Genomic DNA, 27,832 nt, shown 5'->3' on the forward strand with positions numbered 1-27,832 from the left:
CCAGCAGAGAGAATGCCTGTCTCTGGGGGAAATGGCTGTTGGGCAGTAGTCCCTATGATCAAAGATAATAGCATTGATTCAGAGTCCTACTTCCATCTTCTGGGAGGCTATGTTTGAATGTCTTCATCTGATCATTTGAGAGGGAAATCATCTGCCTCAATCCAGAATACCTTTCAGTCTTCTTTAAAAGATAGAAGAAAAATTGTCCAGTAGAAAGTACGTTAATTTGGGGTTGATTATTTTTTAATAGGGAAAGAACATTAGGTGAAGAATTAGCCACATGACTTTTTAAAGAGCATTAAGATTCCAGCCATATATATATATATATATATATGTATATATATATATATATACATATATATATATATATATGAAACATAAGCCTAGAGCATCATATAATATGTTTGCTGTTGTTACTGTCATGCTGTTATGCTCTGGCTCTGAGCATGGTGGCAAGAGAGTGTAAGTTAAGGCATGGTCTCCGTAAAAATGAATGCTTGCCTCTTAGGATCTCCTAGCTTTGTAACAGACCAATGAGAGTGGCTGAGTGTCTTAACCATAAAGCAGAAAAAACTTTGGGATGGGTGATAAATACCTAAATACCCAACAGGACATTGAGAAGAGGGCAAACATTAAAGCTAATGTTCCTCATTTCCTATATAATGTATTAAGATAGTTATTGGCAAGGAGTATGAATACCTCTAGGCTGCAGTGTTTCTCCTGGTAGAAATTTGTGAGCCAATGATGAAGTCCACAATTGAGAAGGAAAAAGCTATCACCCTTTTACTGATTGCTATTAGATTCTAAGATGGGCTCACGAGACTTTGTAAGCAATGAGTTTTTTTAACCCCCTTTCACTCCCACATCAAATCCTGATTAAGTGGGAAACTTTACCCCCGAGACTTATTTAAATTCAACAATATAAACAATATCGTTACAAGCTGATATATGTTTGAAGGGCTATGAACTGAATACTATAACTTATTTCAATGCACTAAAGATCATTTATTCCTACATACATGCACAGACACACAACATGCACACACACAACTGCTGTCTGTTTCTATTTTTGCCATGTCTACATTCTCCCTCAGTGGTTCACACTGCACAGCATCCTTTTTTTTCCACGAAATTTCTCAGTATTTTATACTAAAACAAACACTGAAAAAAAATAAAATTTAAATGAATGAATAAATAAAACAAATGCTATTTGAAGTGAAAGTTAGAGGATAGATAGAACTGTTGTATTCCACAGACATTGCCCCCTGAAAGATTTACATTAGAAATGGGTTTTGTAAAAAAAACAAAAAAGAAAAGAAATGGGTTTTGTTGTGTTCCTTTTTTTTAAAGATTTTGTTTATTTGTTTGAGAGAGAAAGACCTTAGGCCAGAGAGAGAGCACAAGCAGGGGGAGTGGCAGAGGGAAAGGAAGAAGCAGACTCCCTGCTGAGCCGGCCCCACCCCTCCTTCCATGCAGAGCTTGATCCTGGAACTCCAGGATTCATGACCTGAGCCAAAACAGACGTTTAAGGGACTGAGCCATCCAGGCACCTCTGTTGTGTTCATTTAAACCCCTCAAGGCTCTCTCAGGGTGACTCTGAGCTGTTCAGCAGGAAGTAGCGAACCTCAGTAAAGAGTGCCACTGCCTGGGGCCAGGCTCAGGAGAGACCACAGCGAAGAAGGAAGTAGCTACCTGTGCTTAACTTCCTCTAAACGAGGCGGACGGTGGCGAGCTGAACCAAGAGACAAAGCCTGTTTTGTCCTATGTGACCAAAGCCATGTAGCACACAAACCTGCAGGCATTGGGGAAATCGATCAGAAATGGAAGAGAAAAAATAAAATGACTTATCTAAATACCCTCTAACAATGAAGGAGTAAGCACAGCACATGGTGAAGAACTTAGCAGGGAGAAAAAATTGGAATCGAGATAACACGGAATCAGGAGGCGTCATGAAAGCAGATGGAAGTACACAGGAAACTGCTCTACTGGTCGCTCAAATTAGGCTTTGCGGATTCGAGCATGACATCATGTGTAGCTGTCTAAGACTTAACCACCAAGGTTTCAGTTACTCTGTATTCTCAACGGTACTTTTTGGATCATTTTTGTCAAGTTGGCTCAGATGCAGTGTCAATGAAACCCAAGCTTCTGTCCTCTGGTTTCTTAGGTTCAGTGAGGATATCATTTGCCCATCATACAACCTATTCAAATATTGTGCAAATAGAATTAAACATTTTAAAAGTGACCTCATAGGGGTGTCTGGGTGGCGCAGTTGGCTAAGTGTCTGATTCTTGGTTCTGGCTCAGGTTGTGATCTCAGGGTTGTGAGATCGAGCCCTGCATCCAGCTCCATGTTCAGTGGGGAGTCTGCTTGAGATTCTCTCTCCCTCTGCCCTTCTCACACAGGCTTACTCTCTCTAAAATAAATAAGTCTTTTGAAAAAATGACCTTATGATTTGTTGCCTTAGCTTATTGCTTCTGTTTTCTGTGTTTATATATCTGATTACTTGTCCACCACTATTCATCTTCCAAATTTGTCTCTTTGGTTCTGCTGTCTCTCCTCAGAGCTATTATTGTTTTTCTCACTCATATCTCACTGCTGGTTTTTCCCAGGAAGGGAACTATAAGGCAATTTTCTGTCTCCTCTCACTCCTTTCTTAGCTCCACTGCAACCAGCATCTTCACTGCAGCCAGTGGAAAGGACACTCAAAAGTCAAATACTGTCCTCATATAAACCTTTTCTCTCAGTACATTCATGATGTTAAACTTGTTTTTAAAAAGATCAAGCCCAAAAGCCAAGCTGTAATCCAGAATATGACTCTGTGGAGATGGTTTTCTAAAGATGTCGTCCCAAGACTCTCTTGTTGTCCAATCAAGCCCTTGTCACTAGCTCAGAAAGATACCATGAGCCAGAGAATGCAGGCAGCCTCTAGACACTGACCCCTAGTTGTCAGCAACAAGGCCCCTACAGGGAACTGAATTCTATCAATAACCTGAATAAGCCTGGAACCAGGTTCTTCCCTAGAATCTCCAAAAAGGGACACAACCCTGCTGACACCCGTGTGAAGCCCCAAGTAGAGAATCACATTGTGCCACACTGTACCCAGATTTCTGACCCGCAACAGCTATGAGATAACAAATGCATATTGATTTAAGCCACCACATGTGTGATAAGCTGTTCTAGGAGCAAGAGAAAATTAATACAAACAGAACTTTCCTCAAATATCTATCATCTTAGTATTCAAATTCTTGTTTCTTCTAAAATATGGTTAATATTTTCCATCTTAACTAACTTCCAAGTATCCAGAATCTTATCTATTGAAAATTGCAAACTTACTTTCTCTGTCTGGTCACTATGGAGCCAGACTTGAAATACTATATATATATATATATATATATATATATATATGTGTGTGTGTGTGTGTGTGTGTGTGTGTGTGTGTATACACACACTATGGAGCCAGACTTGAAATACTATATATATGCTATATATATATATATATATATAGTGTGTGTGTGTATATATATTTATATACACTTCATATATACTGTATATACGTATATATGTATATATGCATATATACTTCATATATACATATACTTCATATATATATATACTTCATCTTGCTTATCTTTCATGCTGAATCTTTTTGGACATTCTAGGTCCTACATCCATCTCTGCTCAGATGCCATGTAGCACCTTCCTTGAACTCCCCAACCAGTGCATCTGGATGCCCCACTTCCCTGGTCCTTTCCCCTCCCTTTATCTCTGTGCCTTCTCAATGTCCTAAATGGCCTTCCATTTATCATATGTAAAAGAACTTCAAGACCGTTCTCAATGCTGTGCTACTCTGTTCTCCAAAAATTCAGTTTACTTTTAGACTTTTCAATTTTAACTCTTTTGGTGACTCTCAGCTTCAAATCTCCAGCACTGAGTCTTTCATGAGGTCCAAGCACACATACAACAACGTTGCTGGACATCTCAGTTTTCCTGTCTCCTTCACCCGAACTTCAACATGTCTACATCAGCACTGGTAAGAAAAGAAGTCCTCTCTCTTTACTACCCTATGTCCCTTGGTCATATCATCCATCTCCTTGATGGCAAACTCAGAAACCTGCTGGCAACTTCGAACCGCCCTTCTGGTTAAAAGCTTGGGCTCTGGAACTGGACTGCCTTGTCTGAAATCCCATCTGTGTTACTTACTTGCTTCAGACTTTGGACAAATGGCTTAACTTCCCAGGACCCAAATATCTTCCTCTGTAAAACTGTGGTGGTGATAACAATAATAATAATACCTAGCTCACAGTGTCACAGGTTTAAGGAGGATGTTATAAACGTGGGTCAGCATCCAGCACCCAATACTTTGTCAGTAAGAATCAACTACCATTGATTTTCCATTTAATTGTCAGGTCTCATTTATAATCTCAGTGAAATCTAAGATTGTGTTTGTGTTGCCATGTTTTCTACCCTCCACCATTCTATGTTACTACCTGGGTTAATACTGCTGCCAAATGAATCTTCCAAAGGCACTATTTTAATTGTAATTCATAAATCTTCATGTTTCTCATGCCTTTCAGGATCCAATGGAAACCTCCTTATCTTGGCATTCAAAGCCTTACATGAACTGGCCCCTGGCTTCTCTTTTCAGTTGTTTCTACCACTCCTCTTCTTCTCAACCATGGTATAGACAGGATGGACTTCCTACTATTTCTTAAACACTCTGTTTTGACCTGCTTCTTAGCTTTTGTAATAAGCAGTCATTATGCTTTCTACCTACTAGACAATATGTTGAAATTTTTAAGTGTCATCTCGTTTATTTCCACAAAAACTCTGAGGTGACTACTGTGCTATCCTTAGTTTATGAGGGATGAGCAAACTGAGCTGAAAATATACGGTGAGGAAGAAATGGACCCAGGGTTTGAATCCAAGCTGATTCCAGATCCCATGATTTTAACTATTCTATCTTATGTCTTCATCATGCTACATTCCTCTTTCCTGGAGCATTCTTTACCCTTCTCTCACCTATTTGACTCCCACCTATTAATCAAAGTCTGCCTTAGGCTCTGTCTTTACTATAAAGCTTTCCTAGATTCTGTCAACTCTAGTGAACTCCTTTGTCAGGAGCAAGCTTCTTAAGGCTAGCTTCATTTCTCACTAAGCCAGCAATGCCTTGAGTATAGTGCCTAATAAATTCTACATGTATTGGTACCAGATCTCTACTAATGAGCTTGACAATGACTCCTGGTGATTGAGCCAACCAATCTCTAATTTCTGTTTATCTCTATTCTTGCCTATTGTCCTAGGTAGGTTTTTTTTTTTAATTTCTAACATATTTATGAACTTAAGCAGGAAAGGAATTTATTGGGATGGTATGGAGTATTACAGAATGGTGGAGAAACAAACTTGGTCTGAAATCAAGGAAGGCACAGCCCAGTGCAGGTTCCCAGTGGAGCCATCCCATGCAACAGCACACTCCATGCTACAGGATTTCCGCCTCCTTTTCAGTCACCCCAAGTTATGCCTATCTGACATCCCCATATGTGGCCTGGCAATGTCTTGTTCTGCCAGTTTTTAAGGGAGCTGCAGTCAACAGCTAAGGAAGGGGACAGATGAGTCATTCTCACTTTGCAGAAGTCAAGGAGTGGGAGGGACTCCAGGATAAAGAACTGTGGTGCCTAAAGAGGAATAAAGGAGAGACTAGATGCAAATTTTAGAAAGAGAGGAAGTCACACAAGAATTGCTCAATATTACTAAATGCTTTATTACAAGACAAATTCCTATCTCCTAAAATCACAAGTTATGGATTTAGGCTACCATGGATAAGAAGGTCCATGGATGGACTTCAGAGATTTGAGACCTCCAACTATACATGCACATTTTCTGAATACTAACATCTTTCTGGGAGTGAGTCTGCAGATTTTATTGGATTCTCAAATGGGTCCATAATCTAAAAATGGTTGTAAAACACTATTTTCAGCTCTTAAAATAGAAACATAATCTTACCCCAGGAAATCAGGTGACCAGAGGCAGACTCTGATAATGTCTTAAAAGAAACAAGTTAAATCTGAAAATTCTGCATGTGTCTGCTCATCTAACAGATGCCAAAGAATTACTTAGAGGGTAAAATCTTTTCAGAGCTGAAGACATACATTGCTAAATATTCAGTGACCGTGGAACAAAAGGGCTTCTGCTGTGTGGAATCCTTGTTTGCCTAAGGTAATTTTAAAATGATGATACAATTTACCTCCCCATTTTTTATTTTTATAGTATCTTGTTATTTTTCTCGTAGTTCTTGAAAGACGCTTCCTCAGTGTCCACGCTTTGACAAGGAACAATCACTATCTCTTTTTCCATCTTACACAAATCACTGCCTGACAAGGTAGAGATAGATGATGAGTGCCTCAAGTGTGGGGTGATGGAGGTGCTTCAACTAAGTCTGGTTATTACTGGGGCAGAGGGAATGGCCTGTGTTAGTAAACAACAACTGTGATGAAGGGGGAGGCTTATTAAATAAGCAGACGACATCTACTTGGGCCATTGTGGTTTGGATGAGCTGGTTAAGTGAGAGTTTTCCTGAAGATCACCACCTTCAGTATAGAATCGAGAATTGTGTTTGCAAAAGTGACTTCTCAGAAAGGCCTTCCTGAGAAGGCCTTTTCTTTTCTTTTCTTTTTCTATTACATTTATATAATATAATATAATGTTATATTATAAATTATGTTATAAATTATATTAAATATATATATTAAATTATATATTAAATTCTATTATATTTTTCTTATTCTATTTTTTCTATGGCCAAAAAATTTTTAAAAAATAAATAAAGTGTTGGGGGAGAAGGCCACAGTTTTAAACTGATGGCCAAAGGAGGCTTTCTGAGGAATAGACACTTGCTGGAAGACCTGAAGGAGGTTAAGAGAAAGCCACAGGATATTTAGGAGCACTCACTTCTGGGTTGCTCATTGCATCATTCAAGGCGGCCACCGTGCACCTGCACCATTAAATGTGTTGAGCAAAGGAATGAGAAGACGGGGCTCTGGAACAAAAGTCTCCACAAAAACCACACTGTATTTGCTCATAGTCCCACATTGCCCTAACACTCCTTCTTTCTGGCTGTAGCTTTATCCTTCTTCCAGCTAGGGCATGAGCAAAATGTGTGAGCTAGTTAACAGCCTGGTTACTTTTCTTTCTTAAAGATCGAAAGTCCCAGCTTATTGAGAACTCTTTGCAAAGAAATTGCTCTCCTGGTTAAGTGTCTTGTCTGTATCCACAATGTACCCATACTGTGCTTTATACAGGGGTGCCTTTGACAAATGTTTTAAGAACTGACCCTCCCGGGACGCCTGGGTGGCTCAGTGGGTTGGGCCGCTGCCTTCGGCTCGGGCCATGATCCCAGAGTCCTGGGATCGAGTCCCGCATCGGGCTCCTTGCTCAGTGGGAAGCCTGCTTCTCTCTTTGCCTCTGCCTGCCTCTCTGCCTGCTTGTGCTCTCTCTCTGACAAATAAATAAACAAAATCTTAAAAAAAAAAAAAAGAACTGACCCTCCCTAATATAAAAACGGGCATAATTACTCTCTTCATAGTACTCCTTCTTTAGGACTCCCATCCTAGAAGTTGGCAGGACTTTCTTCTATCTTGGGGGGTCGCAGAGATCAGTCCTCAGGGGAAATACTCCTTCAATCATCTTCATAACCCACATAGTACTTTGTGGACAAGCAGTGGTTCCTTTAGAGCAACTTCATCGAACTGGTGGGCAGCGCTATTGACTAGGTCCATCCTTCAGGTGAAGAAACAAAATCTTCAACTGAACAGCCATCTCACACAATCTTTTTTGAATCAATCTTTCAAATGTTTCATCTAATCAGTGAATTCCTAGTCCTGTGGTCTTCAAATATTTCTTATCTCATACACTTAGTAGAAAAGGCTTGACCACATTCCCATAGTCTAAGTTTATTTATACAAATTAATATAGTTCTTATCAATAACTAATATTTCAAAACACAATATACATCGGGGATTAGGTTCACTGTTAAGCATAATAAATTTAAGTCCCTCATTCATTTTTTAATAAAGATTTTATTTATTTGAAAGAGAGAGAGAGACAGCGAGAGGGCATGAAAAGGTGTAGAGGGGATGGCTTAGGTAGTGGGAGAAGAGGGAGAGGGAGCCTGACACGGGGCTCCATCCCAAGACCCTGAAATCATGACCTGAGCTGAAGGCAGGCGCTTAACTGACTGAGCCACCTAGGCCTCCAGTCCCTCATGTATTCTTGCATTGAACTTAGTAGTTATATACTGAGAAACTCCTGGATGCCAAGCACTGTTCTCATCACAGAAGACATGGTATATGAAACTGACAAAATTTCCACTCTTGTGGAGCATAGAGTCGAGTGCAGGAAGACAAACCATGAGTAACATAAATAAGTAAAATGTCTAGTAGTGTCACATGCTAGAAAGTATCATGGAGAAGAATAAAACAGGAAGGAGAATTCAGGTAGATTTGAAATGAGAGTTGTAGTTCTAAATAGCCCCCCAGAAAAAGTGAGTACAGATTAGGGAATTAACTATTTGACTCTTTGTAACCATTTGGCATAGGGAACCAAGGTGTCCGTGTCAATATTTATTATATTAAATAGCAGTAGAGTACAATTTATTTAGATAACCAATATGAATAGTATTCTAATTGCTCCTTGTGCCCTAAGTGACCATCTTGGAAGACCACTAACTGAATCTACACTCGCATGAGCAATTGCTTGAAACAGACTCCTCAGATCCCAGGTATATTATGACGGCTTCTCTTTGGGATCCACTCAGGATGGTGAAGTCTGGCAGCTGTTTCCGTGGCAGACATGGAGCCCTATAGTGAATCAGCTCTTTAATTCAGTCTTGACTTGGTTCCATGGGTGATTTTACATCCCATGATTCATTCACCTAGGAGCTCAATAAATGTCCAGATAAATGTCTTAAATGTCCAAAGCCATTTTGTGGTTTTGTCGTACTCTAAAGCAGGTGACTAGGGAGAATGCGCACAGAGAAGCATATCAGAACAGCTGGTCGTGACAGGAAGCGGTAACTTGTTGGTTTTCTTTTCCTTTCTGTTGAGTTATGGTAATATAGCGCGAGCATTTCCCTTTTCACCAGAGAAGGAGGATTTGTTCAGCCTGGTGAAGCTTCAGAAGGAAGGTGTTTTACGAAATTTGTATTTTTTAAATATTTTGGGACTCACAGAACAGGATACAATGAGCTTCAGAGGAAAGGTGTTTAAACGAGAGGCCAGTGAATTTCGGAAGAAGAGAAGAACAGTGAGGAGAATAAATCAAGAAGAAATCCACAGATTAGGCTCTGTAGGTATCCAAATGTCAATGTTTGTTTCTCATCTTTTCTTCAATACTTAAAAAGCAGAGAGAGATCAGCCGTGGGTGGTGTTCTAACATAGGTGCTGGGCAAGGTCCTAGATGGAACAGAATATTCTATTTGGCTCATAAAACATCCTCTTTTATTTACATCATTGTTTTTTAATTACTCACATCTTTATTTTAAAATGTATTGAATTTAAAAAGTTAAAGAATTTAAAAAGTTAAACTATTACGAGAATATTACTAGACTATTTTCATTTTTAAAGAAAGCTTACAGTCACCTCAATTATGACCTCAATTGATGACTTGTATGTAACTGTAGGTTTTTCTCTTAAATTACTGCTCTATTTTGATCATGTATCCCTCGTTTGTTTTAAAATTCTTCAAAAGGATGATTTAAATTATGAAAGTGTACATAAATATTTGATTAAATGAGCCAAATAAGAAAGTGAAAAATAGTAAGTTTTAAAGGTTAAAAAGATTTGGTTTCTTTATGGTTAAAAATGTTTCTGCCTTATTATTGTTGCAAACAAAATGAGTGCTCTGGAAATGTGCACTTATTCTAGAATTCTAGATCTCTATGTATAGGAACTACCGTGGCTGAGTATCAGGGCCTCGTGCTGGAGTCCATCAGTGACCTGCACGTAACGTGGAAGGTCCATGTTATATGGTAAATGGCTATGACAACATCATCAGGCCGCTCTTCTTACAGGAACGTTCATTTTAGGGAGTGGTTTAGGGTTTGCTTGCTTTTTTCAGGGCGGGGGTTCTCAGCCTCAGCACTATTGCCATTTTGGATCCAAGCTATCCTGGGCCAGGCTGTCCTGGCCATTGTGAGATGTTTAACAACATCCCTGGCCTCTGTGCACTACATGCAAACACTTACTCCCGGTTTTGACAATCAAAAATGTCTTCAAGTGTTGTCAAATGGCCCCTGGAATAGGGAGGGTGATTGCCCTGGTTGAGAACCTCTGCTCTAGGGGTAAAGAATCTTTTTGTTCATATAAACATCCTTAATCTAGAAATAGAGCAGCTTTTTAAAAATTATATATATAATAATGATTATTTATGGTCATTTAATGAATATGAATAATCAAATTAATGAATAGTCACTCAGCCCCTGATAGGCCAAAGTCAGGTACAAGATTATTCTGTCTTGAGTGATAGTGATTCTGTGTACACTGGCAGTGTATTTGGTGGTAATTTAATGTGAAAAGAATTTATCAGAGGTCTGGCTCACAGGACTGGTGGCGTGTTGTTATTGGTCCGTTTCTGTCTCAGTATCTCGGTGGTGTGTCTCCCTTTGGGAAACACAGCCAAATGAGCCCTTCAGCCTTGTTCCCAGATCACTGCACCCAGCATTTCATAAATGGAATACACAGAGTCCTAAAACCAACCTCTTGGTCCCGATGTGTCCACTGTGGATCCCTACTTGTGTCTTGTCTACTGGCTTGCAAGCCTCTCATCCACTGTTTACTACGAGCCTGTTAAAGAGGATAAGTGCTTGAAATGCTTGGTTGGTTTGAGATGATTAACCTTTAGAACAGTCAAAAAATATATAATTTCCCAGTTGCCTTTAGAAGTTCTGTGGGTGACATTACTGTGAGATTGACTTCTAGTGACCACTAAAAGAGACAACAGGCAGGAGAAAATCTGCCTATCTCAAAGGGACCACACATACAGCCTGGCAATAGGACAGTCCCCAAAGTCTCACCATATAATGAAGCTAATCATTCTAAGAATTATCTTAATTGAATTTGAAGGTATTGCTGCTGAGCACTATGGGAAAAGCAGCCAGTAAAGAGGGAGTTTTCCCACAGCATTCAGTAGCTGTGCATTCACATTTAATTAAGATCATTCATACTGTGATTAGCTTTCTTCCGTGGAAGGCACTGGGGACTTTCGGCCACTGCAGCCTGCCTTGTTCTTCCTGAGATAGGCGTATCTTCTTTCCCAGGTCATCTCTTCTGTAGAGCAGGGGATTGCTCAATCCATCCGAAGTATTATACAGAGATGTGGGTTTTATTTTTGGAAAACAGAATCCAAAGAAGTGAAACACATCATTAAAATGCTGGGGGGTCATTCTATCTGACTGTCTCACCTTCCCTCTGTATGCCCTTGGGCCGATTACTGAAAGCACTCTGAACCTTAGTTCACTCTTCCATAAAAATGTTCACAGCAATACCGGTCTGTCTTAAGATGGTTTATTGGAATTCAGTTTGATCATGGTCACCACGAAGATGATTAGTGGGGGGTAACAAATATTATGTTGTGTTAGTAAAACCAAGAAAAGTATTTCCATTTCCAAGGGCAAGGGAAGAGGGATATAATTTTAGTGACATTGCCTTATCAGTGATGGTGACTGAAGCCATTGGACTGTAGAGGTGACACCTCCCTCCTCGGAGCCTTGCAAAAAGCTGGAGTGACAGAGTCACTCAGGAGACAAAAGTCTGAACTGCATCAAGATGGCACTCAGGGGGGTCCCAGATGGCTCTATGTGTTAATGAGGTTGCCTTAGAAATGACTAGTGGTTTTTTACCCACACCTTATCCAAAGTACCCAAAGCCAGACTGTACTTTCCACAGCACTATTATCTAAGCTTTCTGAAAACTAAATCAATATCTCTAGGCAAGCTTCAGAGATGACTTGATAGGAGATAAGGAAGAAGCAACTCAAATGACAAAATACCCAACACATGAGGACAAGGCTTAAGGTTATATCAGGGAATATAAAATACTTTCTTTTGAATTTTTGGGTATACTCATGGTGTAGTGAAAGGAGAGAAAATGATTGTGGTAGGTAATTATGATGGATTATCTATTTTTGTTGTATCATGTGCATTTTGAATTCGACAAACCAGTTATTGTTCTAAGGCAAATTTAGAAATGGTTTCATTCCACAGTAATCTGGAATGCTTAACTAGAACACAGTGATTTCCTAAAAGGCATACAACCCAAACTTGATACTCTCGTGACACAGAGACCCACAATTTTGTTTATTTCATTTCCTTCAGATGCTGTTTGAAGCTGTTTATTTAATTCTGTTGGAATTTTTAATTATTTTGGAATTTTATCAATCCAATTTTTAAGGGTACTATCTAGAAAGTCCTTGATATATTTTAATTCACCTGTCACAGTTGATATACTGTAAGAGAGAGCAACTGCATCATAAGAGAAATTCAAGGAAAATGAAACTTACTTGTTAGATCATCAAGTAGAACTACTTCTCTTAATTTGTGGAGTGTGTATGGTACTCTATGGTTGTTTTTTTAAAAACTGCTTGTCTATTTTTATTTTTTTTTAACCAATCATTCAGTATGATCTCTAGTACATAGGAAGTCAGTAAAAAAAAATAGTTTCCTCCCTAAGTTGCATGTCCTAATTTGGAAAGATTAAATACACGATCAAGTTGAATTATTATATCAATTATCTGTACAATCAGGAAAAAGATGCAAAATGCAACTAAATAAATGTAAGTTGTTATTTTTAAGTTGTTACTGGCTTGTGGATCATTAATCTGCAGGATTTGAAAGTATTTGGAAAACTTTGTATACATGTGAAAATTCTTGCTCTGGTCCTTCCTAATAGCCTTTTAGCTTTTCAGTAGAAAAGTGAAAACTATAGAAAGAAAATCTAATAACATCTTTAACATACCTCTCACACACATCATTTTATAAAATATGTTGTACTATTGTCTTTTAAGTCAATTTTTAGTCTATTCTTCCATGTTTGTGAACAGCCTTTCTCCCTAGTTATCTATGCTACCTTCTTACTGTTACCCCTCATTTATACGAACATTCACAATTAGTTATTTGAGCTATTTCATAATGAGCCAGTTAGCTGAAAGGAAGCACAGGCAAGGGTCCCAGTATTATGTGTGCAAATAGCAATGAAACGAGACCAGATTCCAGGTTCAAACAATGGAAAGCAGTGCTGAGAACTATAAATAGGTGATTGGAGAAAGCAAAAAAACTGAAGTAATGGGGGTGGGGTGGAATCTGAATTCAGTCTGACCATGGAAATAGAGAAGTGTAAATTGAAACTTGATCTGACCCAAGAATTTAGGCAGAGGACTCTGAGTGTAGCAAGAAGGAGCAGCCAGCTCATGTGCCAGGTAGATGCAGAGATGACGCTTTTAAATGGACCCAGGAGGGGTGCTTGCGACTTAAGCAAAAATGAGCTTCCTCTCCTCAAGACCAACTGCCAAGAGAAGGAGAGGCGTTAAGCCAGGAGGAAAGCAAGTTGGAGGAGAACTGCCAGTGTGGCAGAGTCAACTTCATGATGATGCCCTTTATTACATTTGAGCAGGAGGTGGACCGATTGTCAGGGAGGGCCATGCACAACAAACGGGAAGTAACGCCATTATCCCGATAGCTCTTCTTCTTTCCCAGATGGTGGTAATGGCGCAAATCTTCGTAAATGTAGAGATTCCCCCATTAGTGGCAATTTCCGTTGTGGTTTTTGACACATTCATTAGCTAGCATTCAATGTACATTTCCTTAATATACCTTTTATTTCCTTTTCTTCATCCTCCTTACCCACTTACAAATATTATTTGGTCCTCTTTCCACCACTGCCTTCCATGAGGTGCCCAGTGACCTCACACCAGCCTCCAGATGTCTTTCACTGCAAAAGCTCTCAAAGGGAACAGAATTAGTACTCAAAACGATAGCTGTGTTTCAGCAGCTTTCCTGCAGTGGCAGTTTTCTGTTTTCTATTCCTGTAAAGCCATGAGCTTGGCTGGTAGAGTGGGGAGGACCATGGGTCTTTCACACTGAGCTGGGTTGAGATATCAGTTCCTGAGGAAGTCCCCAGAATCCACACTTCTGGATCTATAAAATAAAGCAATAATGATCTCTTCTAGGTTTCATAAGGATACTCAGTGAGAGAAAGTGTTAACTACTTATCATGGTTCTGGGTGAGTCTGATAATTAAAAGGATACTGCTTAGGTGATCGTCCAGGGCATGTGATCCTAGCAAGGTCCATTCAATACTTTCCGCCAGCATCCTGAATCTTGAGTATAAAGAGGCCAGAGTCCCACACAACTCTGCATTAGTTGCACACTGAGACTCACCAAGACCGGCTCTACTGGGGGTGGGGAGAGAAGTCCGCAGAGGCAAATAAACTGCTAGTAGAAAAAGAAAGCAGGGTGGATGCTGCCTGGGCCAAAAAAAAAAACCAACAGATGCCCAGTATACACGTTCAATCTCAAGTAACCAAAAGTAAGAAAGAAAATAAAAGAAGGAGCTGACTGTCATTATGGAGAGATTTACTGAACATATAGGACACAGGTTGTTGACAGAACTACTTACATTTTTGTGTGTGGCATGTATGTGTTTATGTGTATATATATTTGCACACACCCACATACACACACACCCTTCACACTCATTCTGAAAGTTCATTGGTGTGATTGTTAACATATTAAAATAGTGTTAGAGGTTAAGCCAGTGGCAGCTTTCATCACGGATTTCATATAAATTAATCTAAATTTCCCAGCAGTTGGCTCTAAGACATTAATTTGTCTGCTATCAGGCAGACTTGCAATTGGGTTGTGATGTATTTTTAATGATATTTATTATCTTTCAAGTGTTTCTAGAAAACCGAATTAGACATATAATTAAATTCGATTCAGATCTTCTTGGACATTTTCTACTTCTTTATAAGCACCAGTGTTAGATGGAGAAGCAACCACTCTTATTTTCTTAGCCATCATTTGCTACACGAAAATGTGAGAATTTTGTTGTGCTGCTAAAAGGTATATATCGTCAAATGTCCTTAAAAAGAAAATAAGACTGAAAAGGTCAGTTTGAAAGTACACCTTACATCAGAGATCTAAAAAGCTCATTGATGTGCTTAGTTTTCCCAATGACATTAAGGGTTAACAAAATGGAATGTTCTGATTTTTCTAACTGTAATGTTTGCGTTGAAGGTGATGACTTTATCTTTCTTTATATTTGTAAAGGGCTTTATAATTTACCAACTTTAACCTGCTTCATTTCACTGAAATGGACTTAGACTTTTAAATGTTACTACTGGTTGATTTCTTCTGAGATCTATGTCCGTTTTTGTTACCAAGGGAACCATTTCCAAATTCAGCTTAATCTGAGCCTGCCCAGCTGTACAGTTCTTAACTTTGATTTAGCTAGTGTTTTTCCATTCTCATGAAACTATGTACTTCAAGACAGAGAGAAGGTTAAAAGGTCAGCATAAGATGGCTTATTCCTTACTTAATCATTTCCTTTTTGGTAAGGAAAGCTAGTCTTCTTTTCTGAAGCTCAAACATTTGAGAGGTTGTCCAGTAAAACTCCCTTTGATGAAAGGCTGAATTAAATCTGTCACACGACCACTGGCTGACAGCTGTGGACATGGATACAGCTGTGTGGGCTCTCTCCAATTTTCTCATTTATTTTAAACACAGATAGTGTGGAAGTTGGTTCCGTTCCAATTGCACTAAGGCCAAAGGGTCCTGGATTGAGTTAAGGTCTCAAGAATCCATGTGTCATTTGTATTTTTATTTCCTCTAAGAAATTTAATCAGTTATCTTGATAATGCTTAAATTAGTTAACAGCTGTGTTGTTTCAGATTTGTTTTAGAGATCTTGAGATTGGAATTCTTTTTAGGGTTTCTCTAAAAACCCTGTGGATCTTCATTGTTAGCTTTTTGCTTGTCTGTATGCCAAGATGTGAAGAGAATGTTTAAATAATTGGAATGTCATGCCTTGATAGAGTCTACTGTACTGGTCTTGAAGTAAATATCAACTGTTATTTGTTTGTTCTCCTGGATCATTAGTCAAAATGAGTGGTTTTGTAAACTGAAGAAGGCACTCAGATGTAAATTAATTCTGTCATGAATATTCAAATTAGAATAAATGTACAGATATCTGGAAAGGACAAGGCTGATTGAGGAAGACTGAGAAAGTCCCAACTAGCATAACAGAGGGTATGCATGTTATGGAAAGAATATAAAAGTTCTCAAAGGCAGGGTGGACAATCTTTTTTTATAGTAGTGTTCCCTGAAAAGATCAGATTTTTTGAAAAGGAGGACCAAGGGAATAGTACTAGTTCAGATCAACAAACTAGAGTGACCCTCACCCCAGTGGTAAGTAACCAAGGCTTAGCTCCTTAATTATACTTAAAATTTAGAATACAAATACGTGGCCTCCCAAAATGAAGAATTTACTGTCACAGTGGTTCTCCATTTTTCATCCCACCCAACCACTTTCCCTGATTAGCCCTTAACGATCCTATTTACTCAGAGTGCCAACAAGCTTGACCTACATGAATGTAGCTTAGAGCTACAGAAAGAAATTCTATATCTACAACCTGATTATACTCTAGGTATTAATATTTGCAAAGTCAATGAGTTTAATACTAAACTCATTTTAATTCAATATTTTTTTAATCCAGAAGTATAAATAACTGAAAATATTTTCTAGGCTATCTCTCAAGGAAAGTAAAAGGTAGAATTTCAAAGTCGCCTTCATGTGTTGATATATGTGATTTAGGTAGATTTCCTTTTTTTTAAAGATTTTATTTATTTATTTGACAGACAGAGATCACAAGTAGGCAGAGAGGCAGGCAGAGAGAGAGAGAGAGAGAGGAGGAAGCAGGCTCCCTGCCAAGCAGAAAGCCTGATGCGGGACTCGATCCCAGGACCCTGGGATCATGACCTGAGCTGAAGGCAGAAGCTTTAACCCACTGAGCCACCCAGGTGCCCCCCTTTCTTTTTTCTTTGAGAGGTAGAGCAGCCAGACTTCAAGAGATTCACAGAAGAGACATTGCCCTTTTTTTAAAAAAATGTCAGTTTTCCTTATGTTACTACTTCTTTTGCTTCCACAGAATCACTAGAAATTAAGGGCTTTTTTTTTTTTTTAAAGGAAATTTAGATAATAAATATAGAAACATATACCACAGTTTCTGGTACATGAAGACAAATTTAGTGTAATGAGTTTAACTGGTTTGTTGGTTTGACTTGGTTTTGTTATATGCTTTTGACTAAAACGTGTGGGGTAATTTTCAGTCCTTTTCGGTAAAGACAAATCTCTAATTTTTCTGGCATTTCGTGGTTCACTTACTCCCCCCCTCATACTTCATCTCCTTGATCATTGTAATAACACTGCTGCAAACAGGAAGTTGCCCTTTGACTCATTTAAATCAACCTCACTCAGGCACAACTTAAATACCTTGTCCCAGTTACATAGCTGGTAGGTAAAACACTGTGACCCTCCAACTAGAGATTCTGACTTCTATTCTTTTGCCACAATGACCAATGCACAGAGATGTTTCAGTAACTTAGCAGATGTCTGAGGTTCCCTACAGAGCTCAAAATACTTTAGTTAATACATTGCTAATTGTTCTTCTCTTTTTTTGCTGACATTCGATTCTAGGACCCCATACATAATCTGTAATTATTTTCCCCAGTCTTCTTTCCCCAATGTTTTATACATCTTTTTTAATTACTTGAAGCTGTTCCTGGTTGAAATTCCATGTGAAGTCCCCACTGTGATTTTTTTTACTTTTCCTCTCTGGTGGATCTTCCAAGGGTAAACAGTTTTAAAATCAAATAATTCCCCAGTGGAGGCATGATAGTTTTGAAAGACCTAGTTCATTTTTTCACCACAATGAAAGCAATACATATTTGTTACAGAAAAATTTGAAAAATTTGAGAAGGCAAAATAGTAAAATCCTAAATGTCATCTCCCATCCAAATATAAATAACTAATAGCATTTAGATCTATATCTCTAATCTTTCTTTAAATTGTTTAGATACTGTGCAGATTAAGTTTAAATTCCAGTGTACAATATTTATTCCCACTTTTATTTAATAATGATACATAAGCAATTTTGCTTCTTACCAACTTCCCAAAAGTCCAGTTGTAATGTCCATGTACTATTTCTTAGAATGGATGTACCATAATTTCCTAATCATTCCTTAGCCTCAGTGATTTATTATTTCCCATTTTTAGCTGGTCTTGTCCTTCAGACCTCACTACCTCTTAGAAACTGAGGTGTTTTGGATTCAGTCTTTCAAATCACAATATGTGTGCATCTAGAATCATTGTTTCTCCTTTTGTAGACATGCTTGTCTTCTTGGAGATCTTGATCACGGACTGCAGCCTTCTCACATTTTCCCCTCAAAAGCCAATCATATACAAAACATCGTTACTACCTTTACTAAAGAATTGAAGAGTTACAAGGAGGAAACAAAGGAAGATACTACACAAGCATTCATTAGTGTGTTTTAATCCACATCCTATTTCCAATGTCCTTTCCAAAGCCCGTTACAACAGTAAGCCTCTGTCCACTACACACACAAGTCTGAAAAATATCAATCACTGGTTTTAAAAATTTTTTTTATTTAAATTCAGTTTAGTCAATATACAGTATATTATTAGTTCTGGGGTAGAATTTAGTGATTCATCAGTTACATGAACACCCAGTGCTCATTACATCGAGCATCCTCCTTAATGCCCAGTTACCCTTTCCCCTCACCAGCCTCCCCTCCAGCAACTCTCAGTTTGTTCCCTAAAGTTGAGAGTGTCTTATGGTTTGCCTCCCAGTCTGTTTTTATCTTATTTTTCCCTCCCTTCCCCTATGATCCTCTGTTTTGTTTCTTGAATTCTGCATATGAATGAAATCATATGGTATTTGTCTGACTTACTTATTTTGCTTAACATAATACCCTCTAGTTCCATAAATGTCATTGCAAATAGCAAGATTTCATTCTTTTTGATGAGTGAGTAATATTCCATGGTATATATACACCACATCTTTATCCATTCACCTATCTGTGGACATCTGGGCCCTTTCCATAGTTTGGCTGTTGTGGATATTGCTGCTATGAACATTGGGGTGCATGTGCCCCTTTAGATCACTATGTTTGTATCCTTTGGATAAATACCTAATAGTGAAATTGCTGAGTCATTGGGTAGTTCTGTTTTTAACTTTTTGAGGAACCATTGTTTTTGAGCAACAGCTCTAGTGTCTTCACTTTGGGGATATGACCTCCACCATCCTGCCTGCCTTCCTTATCCCTCTTGGATTAAGGTTGATATTTTTTCTCCATCTTGTTCCAGAGATAATATTGCAAAGACATACATTTACACATCGTGGCTTGTATGTGTAGTTATTTCTTTAAAATACAGTCTCAAAAAAGGAATTCCTGGGTGAAAAGATGTAAACATTTTTATTCAAATATTTATTGAATGCATCCTCTTTGCTCTTTATACACATTAAATTTACAATTTAAGTGCTTTGAATTCATGACTAAGGGAAATTTAAACTCACAGACTTTTCTTAACACTTATGGAATTAGTACTATGGGTTTGGTGCTATTCTAAAAGTATAACCTATATTACCTCATTTAATACTATAATATAGCTCCTACTAAGATGTCCATTTTACAGATTAGAAACTAAGGCACAGAGATTCTAATTAACATGTCCAACATTCCATTGCCCATAAGCAGCAATTCCAGAGCTAGAACACCAGGGGTTCTGGTTCCAGAGTAAATGTTACACTCTGTTCATCTCAGCATAAAACACCTATAATCACACTCCACTTTTTACTTTGGACTCCCCTAAAATAAGGCTGGGTGGTCTAGTTTATTTCTTAGTTAAATTGTACTTCTATTCTGGAGAAAAGTCTAGGTTGATAATTTAGTTATTTTACTTGTCATTGTTAGATGCTTTCAAATGCTGAGATCTTCAGTCATCATTTCTTCACCCATTTGATTTTGAATTATAATTATGAAATTAATTCAGATCCTTGCAACAGTATACTATGCCCTTGAAATTTGCGTCTTTAGCTAAGGCACAATCTGCTCCTTCAAACCAAATTAAACGACTCTTGACAGCCTGGGTTATTACTAAGATGGCAGGTTTACCAACTCCAGGAGTTAGATATTGTATTGGCATTCCATGAGAAGTTGTAGAATAAGAAGAAGAAAGGAAAGCCTTTGTTTTCGTGACAGGAGCCCATTCTTCTGCTGAGAAGTTGAATTGGAGGAGAGCTGAGGATTTGAGAAAGTAGATCAAACAAATCTCTCAATATTTATGAGAAGAACAGAGCCCGTTACCACTGCAGTGCAACACAGCTCCGCTGCATGATAACAGGTATTGGGGGTGCCTTTTCCCATGCCTGGAGCAACTTTAGAACAGCTAATGAAATTCATTAGTCATCTGAGAGAGAGCCAGAGTAAAAAGCACTATAAAAATCCAATCCAATTCAGGGTAATCTTGGCACACGCCTTAGCCCAGTTGGTGTATTTCCAAAAGAAAGAGGCACATTAAATTCAGGAGGGACAATCCAACTGTTCTAAAGCTATAAATCAATGCTACTTAGCTCTCATTTTTGCTCAACATCTCTGCAAGGAGCCATAGTGAGAAATTAACTGATTCCATCATGCTCATATACATGAGTCTCTCTGACCGAAACACTGAGCAGACAGCTCTCTTGCTCCAGAGAGAACTACTCGTCACATGACCTGAACCCTGTCCATCACAGATGCATAAAGCCTTCGTGCCGAGCATAGCCAAATCCCAGGCCCTATGTGCTACAGAGTACATCATTGTTATTTTCATTTTTAAACCTCATATCCACAAAATTATGAAACACCAGATGTTTTGAATGCTGCACCTTGACTAACACATTTCCTGGAAAGATAGAACTTTACTAATCTGTCCCTCAGAAGTCTTAAGAAGTTTTGCAGCCCTATGTCAAAATAACCTAAGCACAACATTTAAACAGGAAAAGCTTAATAAATGTCATCCGCTGATTGGCTGATATGTCCTAGCCTTAAATGAATTAATAAAAATATACCTTCCAGCAGAAGTTTTTAGGCTATGCCTTTTATTAGGTGCATCAAGGAGAAATGGGGATTTAATTTCTCTATGGTTTTATTAACACCCTGTGACTTGCGAGCTCTGATTTTCCCATTGTACTAATTGAAATGGGGCTAATTCTAGGTAGAGTGTGGGCCCCCCAAAACATCTTCTCTGAAGGTCTTCTTGTCTCCAGCTTGATATTAATGGTCACATTGCAACTAAGGGAGATAAAATTAAAAGGAGAGTGAGAACAGGATGGTAAAAGGCCCCTGAAAACATATTCTGTCATTTGCTTTTAAACCCATAAATTGCAACACATGCTAATAACAAATGACACTCTCACAGTCCTGTTCATGTCGAAATAAGGATAGCGAGAAGAAAGTCTTGGTAGTTACATTACGGGCTATTGGTATATGAGTGCTGAAGGGCAACAACATCTGTAAACTGGAGAACCAGTGAGGGAAACGGGCATAACCAACCAAATCTATGGTTCGTTTGCTACGTTTCATGCACAAACACAATATTATAAGAAGGAGGGAAAAAATAGAAGTTCCCAAACAAGCCACATATTTCAGACTTGAAGGTCTGAGGGAGCAGCATGTGACGTTACAGGATAAGAGATCCTAGAGACAGGGACACCTGGGTGGCTCAGTTGGTTAAGCCGCTGCCTTCGGCTCAGGTCATGATCCCAGGGTCCTGGGATCAAGTCCCGCATCGGGCTCCTTGCTCAGCGGGGAGCCTGCTTCCCTTGCTGCTTCTGCCTGCCTCTCTGCCTGCTTGTGTGTACTCTCTCTCTCTCTCTCTCTCTGGCAAATAAGTAAAAATCTTAAAAAAAAAAAAAAAAAAGAGAGAGAGAGAGATCCTAGAGACAGAGCACTGAGGTCCGAAGCTGAGCTCCACTGAATTGCCACTACTTGAAGACATTCAAAGCCAACTAAAAATAAACTAAAATAAAGCCAAATCTAACATCTGGAGCCTGCATTTGCCTCATGAGCCATGAGTCTGTGGTCCTTGAGATCAACCTTGGCCTGGGAAAATAGGGAATTAGAACTTAAAATAAATATACATAGAATAATCAAGTCAAAAGGCAGGGATTCTAGGACATTTTTTTAATTACCTGATTCATGCCATAGTGTCTGTGTGTCTTATGCTACAAAATAGTGAACATTTCACACAGATCCTTCCCTAAAGAGGTTGTGTGGGACAAATAAACATCTTTCCTCCAAAAATTACATGGAGTCCTGTGGTTTTTATTTGCTAAGTCTGGCAGTCTTACTCGACGGGCCGCTCCAGAGAGAATATTCACCATACATTGTCTTTCGTTTACTTAAGCATTGTAAAATGGGTTTGTTCTGTTTTGTTTTAATGCTGAAAGTACATGGAAGTTCTTGTTAGTGGTCCACAATGTCACATCTTGTTTTTTATTTTGTTTATATTTAGAAAAAACACCGACTGCTACTTGGAGGAGCCAGTTAGCAATTATTAAAATGTTCGTGGAAGTTTCTAGGGCCTGACCAGCAGAGATCTTCCAAAGAAGGTCTTAGAAATCAAAACTAAACCTCTGTGCTTTGCAGACCGGGGAGGGGTGAGGTCAACAGGAAACTGTTGATGTCATTGACGTGCTAGAGAAAAAAAAGTTTTTTCCATTTATGAGATTCCTCCTTAGCCTCCAAAGTTCATGGTGATCACTCCAGCTCCTTACAGCCCCCAAATAATCTCAAAGACCATCCCTTGTCACTTAAGTTGTACAAATATTTCATCAAAGGGCAAGGGAATTCAAGACTGTGTCCTTGATTTTCTGTTTTGCAATGTTTTATTCTGTATTTGGGGACCCATTTTTCTCACGTTTGGAGTAAACACATCAACCTTGTAATGCAACCATCACACCTTTTTCTCCACTATCATTCATCATTTGGTGCTATAGGCCATTTCTTTGAGGGAAGTGCCTCTCATCTTGGCTTCCAGATTTTAAGGCCATGTGATCATCTGGCTAATTTTTCAGACTCTTCTCCATTTCCACCACAATGCATCCATAATAGTTGCATTGTTCAACCCTGTTAGAGAATTACCCAGCTTCTCTCTGTTGTGGCAAAGAAGCAGAGAGCCAAGCAATTAATCCTGACACAGGATCCATGCTTCAGTGACAACGAAGACAGCCCGTGATACTTTGCTTGCTAACATGGAGCCAACATTTTAAAATAGATCCAAGTAAACCTCACAAGGAAGGATCTAATTCAGCAAAACTGTTGATGATCGTAATACTATAGCAAGCAAGCAGAGGACTTTTCTTCAAACTGACAAAGATAAAGTTCACATAATTCAGTGGGTGTGTTTGGCTGAATAGCATGAGCTTTGGGAGCTCAGTGAGAACAGCTTGAATTACTGAGCAAGAAGTCAAGTATTTCAGGATCTTCTCATATTATTTCAGATCTGGAAATAATAGTTATGTGGCTTTGCCCTAAATGCCTGGAGTCTCTGTGACTCTACTGGAAGGACTGCATCATGTCAAAGCCTTAGTAGCTAAGAAGCAAAATTCAACCATGCGTTGAGAAGAAGCAAAATTATGTGTGTCAGTGGTTAATATCATATTTTCTTTTTCCACAGCAGGAAAAGCCCAGGCTCCTTGAGCCTTTGGATTATGAAACTGTCATTGAAGAACTTGAAAAGACCTATCGGAATGATCCCCTTCAAGATCTTCTATTCTTCCCCAGTGATGACTTTTCAGTAAGTGTTATTTTCCCAAGCCATCTAAGTTTGGGAGGGCCCCACAGATGATAAAAGAATCTCCAGTTGGGTCACTGTCTTCCCTTATAGATTCAGGTTGGGTGGTACTCTTCCCTGTGGCTACCCTACATCGTTGTCACTGTAGTGGGAAGCCACATCCGCCAATAGAGAATGCCCGAGGTCTTGGCACAGCTGAAAGTTCCACGGTGGCCTTTGGGGCGGGAGATGCACAGGGTGCTCCTGGTTCCAGGTGGTACCAGTGTCCCTACCAAAGTCTGGGTACCTAGCCTCACAGAGCATTTCTTCTCTCACCCATTTCTAACTGAAAGCTTCCAAGCGAGTGAAACCAGCCAAAGGCAGAGGGAGGAATCTCTTGGCACAGAACATGCAATTCTTAAAAATCACCCTTAATCTTGGCTGTCCTTTTGTAAGGAACTGGTGAGGTTTGTGGGCAAAGAAAGAGAGGCCAACACATCTTCATGGAAAGATTTATGATCTGAAGACAGTGCTCTCTGGCATGTGGAATGCTCCTGAAGATCGTAGAGAGAATGAATAAAAAGGCAGTTCATTGTGGAATTGGAAACAAACACAGTAAAATTATGGCTGATGAGCACTTGCATGTCTCCAGCATTCCATTTGTGGTCATCTGAAACATTTTTACATTGTTAGGAAATATCTGTGTAAATGGAAATCTCAATGAGCAGATGGTGACCTTTCATGTCTTTTCCTAAAAGAATGGTGTTCAGATATCACAAATAAATATCTTAAAGCCAATGAAAAGGTGGCTCCAGGGTAACCCTGGGAAGTAACCACTGTCCATGGGAACCTCTGCTGAGTTTCTGGGGCCTCATGCTCATGCTTCTTCAAACAGCCTCACACTCCCATTCTTTCCTCTTACTTTTGGGGCAGATCTGGCTTCTGGTTTCTAAAGGTTAATTATTTTCACCTTCTTCCATGGATTATTAAAAAAGAAAGTAAATGGAAGTTCACCATTTTCTGTTCCAAGTATAGAGAATGATGGAAGAAAAGAGATAGATTCATAGGAAGGAAAAAAGGAACTCTCCCAATTTGTTTTTCAGATTTTTACATGAGTCCTACTTTACTGGTTGACAGACTTTAAGTAAGAGAGGCTGATCTCATGCAGAAATGTCATTTCCGTGGTTTAGACCACCAGGGCTTGAACTGCAAGCACAAAGAGAGCCACATTTTATTTTATTTTTTTACTTCCACGCCCTCACTTTCTTTCAGACTGAATATGAAACTTTATGAACAGACTTTTTCTGTCAGACAATACAAAAATCCTTGAAACTTGGAGACATTTTCTTCTAGCTCTATCATCCAGATATATGACAAAAGCTACTCCAAATTCCCCAGTTTCAGGAGAGCGGATGGGATGTGACAATTGCACTGAATTTGAATTCATATTTTGGCATCTTTTCACAATCACTTAAGTTAAAAATTGTCTGATTACTCTAGGACCTTTGTCTTCCTTAATGGTGTGAACAGAGCATATAATAGCATACGTACTTCTTTGTTTTCCAGAAGTGAATATTCCAGTAAATACACTGAATTCTTTCCTCCTCCTGTCCTTTGCTTAGCACCCTCTGTGGCCACCCCCATTGCCTTCAAAATGAAGTGCAAACACGTTAGCATTGCTCAAGGGTCTTTCCAGAATCTACTCCTTGTACATCTCAAGGTCATAGTCTTCCTCCCCTGCTCAAAGCCTAATGTTGTCATCACAGGCACCTTCATTGTCAATGGGTAAAATACTAGCATAATCCTCAATATAACAGTCTATCATCTCTCAGACTATTTTCTCCATTTATTCATTCACCGAATTTGTAACATATGATACTGAATGTTAGACATTAGTCTCAGACTGGGGAGAGGAGCAGTGATTAGACAGAAATTGCCTGGTTTTAATGGAGCTTACCTTTCATTCATATGAATCAGGCAAAAATAAGTAAACAAGTTAATTAACCAGATAAATGAGATAAAGACCAGTTCTAGGAAGAAAATCAAACAGGACCAGGTCATAGAAAAGAGGTGACATGTGAACTGAGTTTGGAATTTCTAAGGAAGACCAACCATGCTAAAACCTGAGGAAAGATGGCATGTCTTGGGCTGAAGGAAACCTCCACAAAGGCCCTGGATGGCTCTGGACAGAGAGAGTGGGCAGAGAGGAGACGAGGTCTGGCAAAGGCAAGATGAGGCACTTGCATCTTATTCCAAATGCAAGTGGCAAGTCATTGGACTGTTTCAAGGACAAAAACTAACTTGGTGTATCTTATTGAAAGCTCATCTGGCCTCTGCTTGGAGAATATAAAACGGGTGTGGAGGAAGCTAGGAGACCAGCTGTGGGACAGTAGTTCTCAGTTAGCAGGTGCTCAAGAGATATTGGATGCCACCTCATCCTTATTATCAGAAAATGTCATATCATACAGATGTGTGTTTCAAACATCTGACAAACAAATGAAGTTTTCAATATTATTACCACATGAAGTTGTCAGTTTCTGAACAAAATTTGGATGGATTGTTTTACCTCATTTCTCCGCTACAGTTGATAAGCCATGGCCCGTGGGTGGCCTGCTGCCTATTTTTGTCTGTCCCATGAATCAAGTATGGTTTTTATGTTGTTGTTGTTGTTTTTACACTACCTTATTATATTTTCTACACAGAACTGGGTAAATCATTGAAGGCAAAAAAATATTTTGTAAGCCATGAAAATTATTTGAAATCAGGTTTTGTTATCTATAAATAAAGTTTTATTTGAACACAGTGATGCCCATTCTTCTACCTATTGTCAGTGGCTGCTTTCATGACACCCCACAGGATTGTAGCAGAGATAGAGGGCCTTACAAGATTTACGATCTGACCCTTTACAGAAAGAGTTGGAGCAACTCTACCATCATGAATGAACCTGGGTTCATTTGTGGGGGGTTTCATCTCCCTCTGTATGGAGTAAAGACCCTTCCTTAAACACCCTCTGCCACTGTCTGCTAATCCACAGCCCATGTCTCCTGTCAAGAGTGATGCTCGCCAACAGAAAGCTCCCTGTTGAGTACCATTTCCCAGGCTTGTTTTTGAGCAATGGGTAATGATTCCCTGGAATATGTGTGGACAGTCTCTGCTCACCCAGTGGGAAGTGATAATAGAGTGATCACCCCCATCCCTGGGGCATCACAGAATGGAAGGAGGGGAGAAGCTCCAAACTTCCCACCCTCCCTCCAAATGCCCCAAGCCCGGTTGTGCCCTACAGGTGAGAGAATCCAGCTCACTTCCGTGTTGCAAGCACCCCCACTTGAGGCAGACCTGATTCATTACTGGCTTTGTTTAATCAATATTTATTTTACACCCACGAAACACTGAATATAGAACTGCACTTCCCAGATAAGTGAGGCAGGCAAGAAAAGCAAAAGCCCTGTATTTAAGGAGTGTGCGCCCTAATATGGATGAAAATAAAAGTTGATTAAGAATCCTGGCTTCTTATGGTTGAGACATACCAAGAAACAGGGGCTTCAGCTGTTATTTGATACACCTTACAGGAAATTATTTTCTACCAAGACAGGATTCGGGCAGTGTTTCTCCCTATTCACCCTGCTGATCCAAACCAACTCATCCTTTTTTGCCTAGATCCCCAAAAGCAGCTTTTACCCAGTCTTCCTGCCCTCTTCCTTTGCCCTCATTTAAAGGAAGTTTTAGAAATACAAATCAGGCAATGAATGCCACAGCTCTAGTTAAAAATTTCCACTGGTTTCCCATTGCGTTTGGTGTCAAACCAACATGTCGCCATTGTCCCCATCACCTGGTTCTGCATGACCTCAGAGCCTTTATCTCCCCATCCTGTTTCCCTTGGTCACTGCATGGATACCTAGCATTCTCTCTGATTCCCTGAACTTGCCAAGCTCATCCCCTGTGTCAGGGCCAATC

At 39.3% G+C, this 27,832-nt stretch overlaps 1 protein-coding gene across 4 annotated transcripts in view; it reads left to right on the top strand.

Annotated features, from left to right (window-relative positions):
• DOCK10 (dedicator of cytokinesis 10) overlaps window positions 1-27,832 on the top strand; it is a gene marked incomplete at its 3' end in the record, with an annotated part of 267,236 nt that overhangs the window by 89,658 nt on the left and 149,746 nt on the right. For 3 of the 4 annotated variants that reach the window (XM_080798220.1, XM_080798222.1, XM_080798219.1), the window contains exon 2: window positions 23,783-23,902. In XM_080798220.1, the coding sequence (XP_080654346.1) occupies window positions 23,783-23,902 (120 nt within the window). Of the gene's footprint in view, window positions 1-9,090; window positions 9,340-23,782; window positions 23,903-27,832 lie in introns of those variants that run through there. The other variant, XM_080798221.1, reaches the window with a different exon arrangement.

Source organism: Martes martes (assembly GCF_963455335.1).
Source record: "Martes martes genome assembly, chromosome: 3".
Taxonomy (NCBI): domain Eukaryota; kingdom Metazoa; phylum Chordata; class Mammalia; order Carnivora; family Mustelidae; genus Martes; species Martes martes.